The 12,081-nt window shown below is 37.4% G+C and overlaps 1 protein-coding gene across 1 annotated transcript in view; it reads left to right on the forward strand.

Annotated features, from left to right (window-relative positions):
- GRID2 (glutamate ionotropic receptor delta type subunit 2) overlaps positions 1–12,081 on the forward strand; it is a 1,393,316-nt gene that overhangs the window by 1,034,229 nt on the left and 347,006 nt on the right. The window contains exon 9 of the mRNA XM_059923901.1: positions 9,758–9,859. Coding sequence (XP_059779884.1) covers positions 9,758–9,859 — 102 coding nt within the window. The remainder of the gene's footprint in view (positions 1–9,757; positions 9,860–12,081) is intronic.

The raw sequence follows: 12,081 nt of genomic DNA on the forward strand, positions 1-12,081 counted from the left end.
TAGTTCCCATAGTTTTTGGTGTCTGCCCCCAGTGGCTAAGGTTGGTTCAGTGGCTTGTGTAAGCTTCCTGGTGGAGGGGACTGGTGCCTGTGTTCTGGTGGGTGGGGCTAGATCTTATCTTTTGGGTGGGCAGGTCCATGTCTGGTGGTGTGTTTTGGGGTGTCTGTGGCCTTATCATGATTTTAAGCAGCCTCTCTGCTAATGGGTGGGTTTGTGTCCCTGTCTTGCTAGTTGTTTGGCACAGTGTGTCCAGCACTATAGCTTGCTGGTCATTGAGTGAAGCTGGGTCTTGGTGTTGAGATGGAGATCTCTGGGAGATTTTCATCATTTGATATTACGTTGATCTGGGAGGCCTCCTGTGGACCAGTGTCCTGAACTTGGTTCTCCCACCTCAGTGGCACAGCCCTGATGCCTGGCTGGAGCACCAAGAGCCTGTCCTCCACACGGCTCAGAATAAAAGGGAGGAAAAATAGAAAGAAAGAAAAAAGAAGATAAAATGAAATAAAATAAAATAAAGTAAAATAAAATAAAGTTATTAAAATAAAAAATAAAAAATAATTATTAAGAAAAAAAAATTTTAAGTAATTAAAAAAAAAAAACAAAAAAACAGACAGAAACCTAGGACAAATGGTAAAAGCATAGCTATACAGACAAAATCACACACAGAAGCATACACGTACACACTCACAAAAGAGAAAAAGGGAAAAAATATATATATCGTTGCTCCCAAAGTCCGCCTCCTTAATTTGGGATGATTCGTTGTCTATTCAGGTATTCCACAGATGCAGGTACATCAAGTTGATTGTGGAGATTTAATCCGCTGCTCCTGAGGCTACTGGGAGAGATTTCCCTTTCTCTTCTTTGTTCGCACAGCTCCTGGGGTTCAGCTTTGGATTTGGACCCACCTCTGCGTGTAGGTCGCCTGAGGGCGTCTGTTCTTCACTCAGACAGGACGGGGTTAAAGGAGCAGCTGCTTCAGGGGCTCTGGCTCACTCAGGCGGGGGGAGGGAGGGGTACGGAGGAGGCGGGGCGAGCCTGCGGCGTCAGAGGCGTCGTGACGTTGCAGCAGCCCGAGGCGCGCCGTGCGTTCTCCCGGGGAAGTTGTCCCCGGATCACGGGACCCTGGCCGTGGCGGGCTGCACCGGCTCCCGGGAGGGGCGGTGTGGAGAGTGACCTGTGCTCTCACACAGGCTTCTTAGTTATGCACCTCGTGCCCATCTCTGGAGCTCCTTTAAGCGGCGCTCTGAATCCCCTCTCCTCGTGCACCAGGAAACAAACAGATAAGAAAAAGTCTCTTGCCTCTTCGGCAGCTGCAGACTTTTTCCCGGACCCCCTCCCGGCAGCTGTGGTGCACTAACCCCTTCAGGCTGTGTTCACGCCGCCAACCCCAGTCCTCTCCCTGTGATCCAACCGAAGCCCGAGCCTCAGCTCCCAGCCCCGCCCGCCCCGGCGGGGGAGCAGACAAGCCTCTTGGGCTGGTGAGTGCTGCTTGGCGCCGAGCCTCTGTGCGGGAATCTCTCCGCTTTGCCCTCCGCACCCCTGTGGCTGCGCTCTCCTCCGTGGCTCCGAAGCTTCCCCCTCCGCCACCCGCAGTCTCCACCTGCGAAGGGGCTCCTAGTGTGTGGACACCTTTCCTCCTTCACGGCTCCCTCCCACTGGCGCAGGGCCTGTCCCTCTTCTTTTGTGTCTGTTTTTTCTTTTTTCTTTTGCCCTACACAGGTACGTGGGGAGTTTCTTGCCTTTTGGGAGGTCTGAGGTCTTCTGCCAGAGTTCAGTAGGTGTTCTGTAGAGGTTGTTCCACATGTAGATGTATTTCTGATGTATTTGTGGGGAGGAAGGTGATCTCCGCGTCTTACTCTTCCGCCATCTTGAAGCTCCTCCCTGTATTAAGTTTCTTGTTTAAAAATCATCTAAATTTTAGTACTCAGAAAAATTTGAAGTCCCAGTTTGTGCCAGGAATTATGTATTTAATAAAGTGGAGGATACAAAACAGCAATCTTTCCTGACTCCATGGAAACTTATGGATAATTGGTACTATAAATGTTAATCGTAAAAAATATAGATTAAAAAATTAACTGTGATATTACTGTAAAGAGAGGAACATGATGCTGTATTGGAGTGACATGAGCTAGCTTGGGGGTGGGTCTGGTTGTCAGGGAAGGTTTATCCCAAGCTATAGATGTTTACATTGAGATCTAAAGGATGAGTAAGAGTGAATTCAGTCATTCCGTGAAGAATGGCAGGTTCCTAACATTCTTCCAATCAAGGAAGACTGTATATTCAAAACTATTGGTTCTCACATTTGGCTAAACTTTGGAATCATCTTGGAAACTTTAAAAAATACCGATACCTGAACTTGAAAAAAAAAATACTGATACCTGGATCACATGCCCAGAAAGTCTGATTTAATTGACATGGCATATGGCTTTGGCATTGGGATGTTTTTTAACTCCCCAACTGGTTCTTTTATACTTCTATGCTTCAGAAACAGTTGGAATCCTTAAGGCAGGAGAATTACATCTATAACTCGAGAAACTGAGGGAAGACTAGTGTGGTTGGAGTCCAAAGAATGAGAGGAAATGTGATATGACCTGAGACTGACTGTAAAATGTGACACATCACACAGGTTTTGGTTGGCCACAGTAGAAGTCTGGTCTTTATCTGGAGAAAAATAGAAAACTATGGAAAGATCTTAGGCAGAGGACATCATATCTACACGTATGTTTATGTTTGCAGTGTAGAATAAAGACTGTAAAAGAGAAGCTATGAAGTCAGCTTGGAGTATGCTGGTGGCAAGGAGATGCTGTGAAGTGGATTTGAGAGGTGTTTTTTTAAGGAGTTGAAAGTGGCAGACTGGCAATTGATTAAATATGAGAGATGGTAAGACTGACTTCTTGGTTTCTGGCTAGTAGAACCGGATGGATGCTAAGGGGTAGATTATGAGCTTAATCTTATGATATTGGAGGTGCCTTTGAGATATCTAAGCAGAGATGTTGAAGAGATAGAATATAAGGAGACATCTGAGCATGAGATTTTCAGTTGTTTAGGAACAAAGATCTAAAGTGCAATAGCTTTACATTAAACCTTGTAAGTTTTATAAAAATAATTATTTTAGTTGTATAAAACACTATTGTAATAGGCACTGGGCACCTACAGATGATTAAGATGAGATAGGAAAGACTGAGAATTCTAATGTGATTTTAAAATGAAGATCCCTTTAAAACATCTCAAGGTAGCATGGAATGAAGAGAAGAAATCCAGCAACTTTTATCAGATTGTAATCATTAAATGCTAAAATATTATTAGGAAGAAAATTCTGATCAGAAAGAAAAAGAGAGCTAATTGAATTTTAGTGACAGGAATCATCCTGAAGAATCACAAAAATTGTCAGGGGTACAATATTACAGTAGGGCACAGTATCAGATTGGGGATATTTTGGTTTTTATTCAGCTTAAACTAGAGCCTAGCCAAAAAGATAGAAGAATAAAGAGGACAGCAGGGGTTTTAATGTATGCATTCGTTTATCAGATATCTATTAGGACCTATCATGTACCAGTACCCCAATGCTATGATAAGGAGTAGGGCTACAACAAGAGACAAGGTAAGAATTATTCAGCTTCACAGAGTTTACAGTCTCCTAGCCTACTTAAAACAAGAAAAATAAAAGAGTTTGTTTATTTGAGAAAGTGTCCCTAGTTAGCTTTTGCAAACGAAGCCAGTAAAAAGAATGCCTTTATTTGATAAGGTTAAGGAGCCATTCTGTGAGATTGCATTTGCTGGGTGTTAGGGCATGTCTTAGGGCAGTGGAGATTCTGATTTAATTGTTCTGGGATTAGGCAGGGCATCAGAATTTTATAAAGCTTTCCGGTTATTCTAATATGCAGCCAAAGTTGAGAAGTATGTTTAGCTTTAGAAGTATGTTTCGTCACTAAAACTAGTGGCTCCAGGTGATGAGGCTGAGAAAGGAACAACAACGACAAAAAATGCTGATTATATAGGAATAATAATAATGAACACTTCTTTAGTTTTTATGTGCCAAGAACACTGCTAAACACTTGACATATATTAAGTCAGTTAACAGTCCCACCAATCCTATGAGGAAGCCATTTTTCCTCTTCGCATTTGGGAGGGAACAGAGGCCCAGTGGCCACACCCAGCAGGTGTCAGAGCAGGTCCTTGAACATAAGCAGTCTGGTTCTGGAGTTCCTGATCTTAACCACTACGCTGTATTTTCTCTAAATATAGTGTAATAGTAATTTTACACTAAGAATTATAAACAAAGTGAAAACATGTAATAATGGCAGAGTATCATTAAACCAGCCAGATACCAGTTGATAACTGAGTGGTTATTATAGCGCCATAAACACCTTTGAGCTATTTGCTCATATATATATACAGAGAGATAGATACGGATATATAGCTTCTCATGTTTATAGTCTTCATTTGTGGAAATCAGTTAACAAGTTTGTCTTGTTGTACATGTACATGGTTACCTAGTACAGAAGGTTTTGTCTTCAGCAGCAATGCAGGGAGATATAAGCTGTAGAATCAGGTAATTTTTTTTTCTGACTTTTCATTTTCTCCTGAAGGAAACTCTAATCGAAAGAACGACTCCTACTTCATGGTAATGACCAAGCTGTAGGAATAAAATCTTAGGAGGAAATAATCATTCCCTAGGGAACAAGTCTAACAAATTGCACCTATTTTACAGGTGGAAATACCATAAAGAAAATTATTATTGGAAGGATTACCGACACACTGTGTTCCTATACATGTCAAAGAAAAAAAAATTCCAATTTAACTCTATAAAACATGTATCTGAGTCAATCTGGCATATGTATTTTTTTCTTACGCTTTCTATCCCATTACAAAAGTAATATCTACCAAATAATGCTGTGCACTTCTAAACGGCTAGCTTTCAGCTACTTCGTCATGCTGTTGTCGTTCCCTCTTTTCCTCTGAAGGCTGAGAAAGCAAATAAAGGAAATGTAGTGCTTGGGAGCATATTGCCCCAGTGCTGTGGACATTGTGTGTCCTGAAGCTGGAACTTTGGTACTATAGCCAGGCTTGGTTTGTTCCATATGAATACAGTCTAGTACATGTAGGGGATTCTGTTTGGTATTCAGTTAAGAGCTCTCTTGACTCCTGTTATTAAAGCCTACAAACTATTGAGTGTAAAATTAAACTGTTCAGCTCTTTTTGACATTGTAACATTGCCTGAAAGATAGTGATGTAAAACCCAAGTCAAATGTCATTCTTTAAAGCCCATGGGCAAATGAAGAGTGAAAACATTGAGGGGAAAAGAGTAAATGTCTAAAACTTGGTCATTTACTAATGACACAGTACATAATGATAGGAACATGCTACTGTGCTCATGCAAATACATCAGCCAGTTTGTTGAACACAGATATTACGTTGATTTTAACAGAAAGCTGCAGGGTTTTAATTGCTAAAGCTCCAATGAAGGAAATAATTAAAACATTAAGCATTTTAGGGTTTTAAAATTACTTTAGGCAATAACCAGAAAATACTATAGGAAATCGATATTCTGTAATTGAAAGGAAATTGAATTGGTCTTTATTTTTTTAATCCCTTTTAAATTTTCTCTAGACTGCCAGACCATGGAAGACAGAGAATCTTGTTTTGCCATCAGCAGTGTGACTTTCTGTAAATCTCATGTGCTGCAGAGACCATTTTTATTATTTTTACTTAGAAAGTGCTCAGCTGAATAGATAGTATTATGAAATTTCGTGTGCATTATCTTTGTTAGTCTCTGGCCTCATTGTTTAAAACTAAAACAAAAACACAACCAGACAAAAACAACCTTCTCCACTGGAGCAAAGTCAAGTTAAAGACATTTCAAACAATGAAAGCAGAGAAGTTGTTAGATAAGTCTCACGCTTGAACCTGAGTGAAATTCTTTTAGTTCTTATCAAACACTATGCCTGTCAATCTTGCTCTGCTGCAAGGACTGTCACCCATTGTAGATACAAATTCAGTTTAGATCTATGTGAACCTAACTCATTTTTCTTGCTTATTATTGGAAGGAGTTTTTACAATCAAACAAAATAGCTTGAAGTGAATCTCAGGGAGGTGACTGGATATGAACAGAAATTAAGGAATCTTAAAACTTGAGTAATCCTTCAGAAAGGTGTGTATAATCAGCCTTTCCCTTATAATGAGGATAATAGTGATACCTTCCTCATTGGGTGGTTTTGAGAATAAATTAATTAATATAATCAAAGCTCTCAGATGATTAGCACATACTGTGCACTATGTATGTGTTATAATAATTTTTATAAAAATGACATTGATGGTGATGATTTTGCCTTTTAAATTTTATTGCCAAAATATGAATTCACTCACTATTATATTGAGCCAGCCACTTAACAGTACCGAGGCTTATTTTCCTTGACTATTAAAATAGGAATACTATCTTCTCTACCTTCCTTAAATAGATCGTGTTTATGAAAAGAATTTTTTTAAGCTATAAAACAGTACGGCAACTAACAGTACTGAATCTGGACTTTAAAAAGCAATAGTTACATGTATATATATGGCTGAGTCACTTTGTTGTACACCTGAAACTAACACAACATTGTTAATCAACTATACTCCAATATAAAATAAAAAGTTTAAAAAAAGCACATCAGTTTAAATCCTAATTTCATCTCTTTGTAAATAGGTGACCTTAGTTGAGTCCTTAATTTTTATGTCTATAAAGTAATATTGGTAACAGCACCATCTCATAAAGTTATTTTGAGTCTTAAATGAGATCATGTATGAAAAGCTCAGTACCATGGCTGACACATAGAAAGTATTCCAAAAAATGTAAAAAAAAAAAAAAAGTTCTATTCAATGTAGGAAATGAGTATTATTATAATTTTTTAATGATTTCTTTGTTACAACCTATGTTGATATGTGATGAGTGGATATACTTTATTTCTAGTTTTCCAGAGAATCTGTATCCTGAAATATCTCTGTATCAAAATTTCATCTCTAGTTTTTGATGACCACAGCTAACATTCAGATAACATTAAGTATTGGAGTGGGTGAATATGAAGGAATAAATGAGTTAAGTAGAAGGAGTTACTAGTCTTAAAATCTAGACTGTTGTTATTAAGAACAGGAACAACTTTTCAACTTTCTAAGTACTATAATCAAAAGACATGTGAGTCAGATGGCAAAAAAAAAAAAAAAAAGAAAGAAAGAAAACAGATAGGTGAAAAACCTTCATAAAGCAGAAGAGAAAATTATATGGCCTGTAGTATATATGAGAGAATCTGGCCAAACAATAAAAAAACTTCATATCCACTTATTGACCTGCCCACCATGCACACACTTGATATTAAAAATAAACCTCCAAGGAAAGACTTTTATTGGCTCGGGTCAGACGACCAACTGTTAACAATTGTTAAACCAGAGAGTCAGAGTTATGAAAAAATTTGGATGATTTGGAACACTTGTCCAGGGATGGAAAAAAGAAAGCAATTCTCCAAAAGGAGGGGTGGGGTTAGTGGCCATGCATGGTCACTGGAAGAAATCAGTGTGAATAAAAAGAAAAAAAAAAAGAGAGAGAGAGGAAGGGGGGAGGAGAGAGAGAGAGAGAGAAGAAACACTCTATATAGTACAAATAGTGTTCAAGTCACTGCCCAGGTCGGAAGATAAGACACAACCACCTCCTTACCTCCTCCAAATGCTTTTTCGTTATTGTTATTTCAAACCCCCAAACACTAGAATGCTCTAGAATTTTTCAATCATTGACTGTATTTAGTTATGTTTAAAGGAAGACATAATTAAGAAGAAGCTGGAAATTATATATTTTTAACTGTTTGTCCAGAACATTGTTGAAACAAACTAGTCAGCAGGTTTTGTTGGTATTCCAGCAGTAAATATTTTGACTAGTCAATACACCAAAATGCTATGTTCAAGTTGGCACTAACAGATGTCATTTATCAATATTTAGGCAAACTGACAGTAGGTTCACCAAACTTAAAAAACAACTCCAAGGGAGAAAAAACCCTGTGTTTACTGTGACAGTTTAAACATATTAGTCATGAATAAGATCATGTCCTAAAAGCTATTAATTTAACTTAGAATTAAGTAATATAACGATAAAAGGCGGCTAGCGCATTGGAAATTTAGCTTTTCAATTTGTTTTAGATCTCTTTTTCCACCAATATTATTTGGTCTAGGGAAATAAAATCTTCTTGAAGAAGTAATTAGAAAAGTGCACATCAATAAATGTAATTGAGGATAGACTTTGGTTGACCTCAGAAGAGAACAGAAGCTCAAAAGAAATTTCATACGGTTTTAAATTTGGCAAGAGGACTACAGTATCTCTGATAACTAGACTTTCAACACATTTGGATTTGCTAATTGGATCTAAGTTCTAATTAGACTTTTATGTAACTAAAAATGACACATCATTGTATGAATTTAATGTGCTTTTACAGTTGAAACCAACAATTAGCAGCCTTTTTCAAATTATTTTAATAAGAAAAAAGCTGGCTTTTTGTTTACATTGTGACATCCACTTCTCTTAAGATATATTGTGTACATTTTCGTTTTCTCAATTAAATACCATTTGTGGAGCTCAAAGAGAAACTTGAGTTTTAATGGGAAGCACCCAAATTGTTTATTTGTGAGGGAGACTTGCCAGTATGTTGATGACTTCAGAAGCCACAACAAAACGCAATGCAAGGAAATAATAGTCTTTAGGAGGAAGCAGCACAAATAACCAGGTGCCCCTGTAAACCATCCAGTTAACCAAAACAGTCTCTGAATATGACTAAAAGTCTGTTACATTTTTAAAGCATGCAAGTATGGAGTAAGTTCCCAAATGTAAAGGCTCATGGAGCTGGTATCAGGATTAATAGCATGATGTATCTTCACAAGATGTGCATTGCAAAATTCTCTTTGCAGCTTTGCTTCTTGGGCAGATACCTGCTAATCCAAGTCACAGCACCTCTCTTTCCTCCTTATTTTTGAATTGAGAGTCACCCATTTTTATCCCATTGTGATTTATAGGCAGTAATTTTAAGACTGGTAGTCCTCAGATTTGGATATTACAAGACATAAGAACTATGTGAGAATGTAAAATTAAACCAGTATTTTGGAGAGCAAAGAGCAGTTAATCGTTGCATGACTTTAAGGAAAAGGCTGCTGCCAAAGTCTTCCAAGCAGGTTGATAGCACTGACAAAAAAGGCAAATTACATTGTTTTATGTACTGTGAATACTTGAAAACAACAAAGCCATATAGATGATTTTTTTTCCTCAAGTAAAAGCTGTAACCCCTCTAACCACATTAAAAATCTTACAGTTTTATGTTCCGTTAAAAGCAGTGTAAGATCTAATTAAAACCATTGAAACTGTAAAAAAAAATCTAACTTGTGCAGTAATTGGTATACTAGAACAGGCATTATGCTAGAATTATATGTGTTATTATTTTTCCAATTAGTGTATTACTGGGACTGAGTTATTGGTGTATGTATAACTCCTCATTAAGTCAGATGTCCTCAGTGAGTCCCCTGAAGGATGTTGGATACTGTCATATGCCATATGATGATATTTAAAAGCAGGAGATAGCATAGCATTTTTGCTTGCTTCATTTGCTATTAAACAGGAAAACCTGCACAGGACACTTCCTGTTATCAGTGACTCCAAGATTTATCACACAGTTCTCTGAAAGGCCTGTGTATAGGTGATTGGACTGTTCTTCAGGCAGAAAAGTGACCAAGCTATTTCATCTTTCAGCTTGGGTGCTGGACTCCTGTCACAGGGCTGAATGGGTCCCTGACTGACAAGAAACTGGAGAATAACATGCGTGGAGTGGTCCTGCGTGTGGCGACTGTTCTGGTAGGTCTGATCTGCCCCTTGCGGTTTTGGCTTCTAGAGGTTCCTTTATCCTCCATTTCTTTATGTTTCGTTAACTGATGTCATAATATTAAAAGAGCTGACTATGCATTCTAAGGGGTTTGTAATGGTCATGTTTTCCAACCTTCAATTTATGTGGATCAGAATCAGATTTTTACAGCCTTTTCCTTTAATTACAGTACTTTTGTCATAACTTTCTTAGACATTTTAGGCCAGATTTCCATCCTTCTACAGTTTCCTACACATGATAAAGTGAAGTTATCTCTCAGGCATTCTCTCACTGAAGCCCTACAGTCTATGTAAATGAAGATAACCATGCCAAATAAGGGTAGATTTGATCAAACACAGTACATTCAGTAACACTAAAACATGAGCAGACTAAGAATATTTTTCTGGGGAGGACCTACGTCAAAGTAAAGATCATCCAATTGTTTCATAAACAATATTTATTGAGTATCAACCGTATTCAAGCTCAGTGCTGATTCCTGGGGACAGTGATGATTAAAATGGACAGATATGATTCTGTCTTAAAAGAGCTTATCATCTAGTGATTCTGTGGCTATTACATGGGATTATACATGTGAAACATTTATTACAATTTCATTTACTTGGTATAAAAAGCAATAAATGGTAACTGTTATTATTCTATACATTATTAGTTTCTCACGTGATACACAAATAAAATAAGATGTCAAAAGAAATAGTCTTCAACAGTAAAATACTCACATGGGTACTATCTAAATAGCCATAAAACATGAAGACATGTATTCTCCCTGCCTGTTTCAATGTGATTAACCTTGTGCTACTTTGTAGTACATTTCAAAACCAAATAATCCATAGTTATTAACTTCACTTTTTTTCAGAAAAGCCCACTTGTTTTTAAATTTGAAGAAATCTTTCTTATAGGCTAAAAAAATTACAGAATTAGTAAACAGGAGACGTGGTCTTTTTTGGTATGTTGATGCTAATAGATGTTTATCAAGGTTTATAACAGCAATAGCAGTCCTTTGTACATTATTTAACACAATTTAAGCAGACTCAACATAATTTCATTGTCTAAAAGAAGAATCTGTGATATTCTCTATAAAAGGAAATTCAAATGAGTAATCTCCTCCCTTTTTGCTGCCTATAATTTATTTTTAGTTATTGTTTTAATAAGATTTTTACTGTTTGGCAAATAATTATATTATGAATACTTGACAATTTAATTGTGAATGTGCTTCTGTATGTACTCAAACGTGTAGATATGCATTGGCACTGATGTGCTAATATTAAAAAAAGACAGACATTTAAAGTACAGTAAACTGTAATAGTCTCTTCTCTAGTGATTAACATGGAAACTCAGGTGAAAACTGTAATAAAAGACAATATATGTGCTTTGCTTTTGTCTTTGACATTCATATCTCAAGGCAAGCTAATCGCCTTTAGTCATTAAACAAATATTTATTTAGTACTTACTATATGATAGACTTGGTAAGGGATTATTCATCTTATATGCATATTCATACCTCAAGGTATGCAAAGAATCTTACTGGAGAGAAGCACATATAACGAAACAGCTAAGATTTATTAATTATTTACTATGTGCCAGATACTCTACTAAGTCTTTTTCATCTGTTATCTTACTCAGTCCTCACAGTATTTACAATAAATAGATAGTATGATCCTAAGAATGTGGTTGAAGAAACTGAGACATACAGAGGTTGAAATAAATGTGGAAGATTATACAGATAGGAAGTTGCAGAGAGAACTGGGATTCAAATCCAGGATCTGACTGCAGATCTCTTAACTTCTGCCTTCTCAACATTATATTATAATCTCTCTACTCCTACTGCGATAAGTGTGCAAATTGAGGTAGCTATAGGATTTTCTTGACTTGATAGTTGCAAATGCTTAACTCTGAATAAGATGAAAGTGAGTTTTACTGGGAAACCTTCACAGAACCAATTATTTTAAATTCATTTCCAGGCTGAGCAGAACGACTGCTGTTTTGTGCTTGAAATGGTACCGCCTCACACAGTGTTAATACCTGCATGCCCCAGTCTCACCTTTATGATTCAGAATGGTCTGTTTCCTGCAAGCTTAGCCCAGCACATATCCTGAATATGACTAGTGAATGAAGATATGGAAACAGTCTCTTTCCCCCAAGTTTTCTGTGGTGCAATATGGATTTATCAGTTGGGTGCCCAGTTGAGTGAAAGGTT

This window comes from Balaenoptera ricei, chromosome 5 (genome assembly GCF_028023285.1).
Source record: "Balaenoptera ricei isolate mBalRic1 chromosome 5, mBalRic1.hap2, whole genome shotgun sequence".
In the NCBI taxonomy this organism is placed as follows: Eukaryota; Metazoa; Chordata; class Mammalia; order Artiodactyla; family Balaenopteridae; genus Balaenoptera; species Balaenoptera ricei.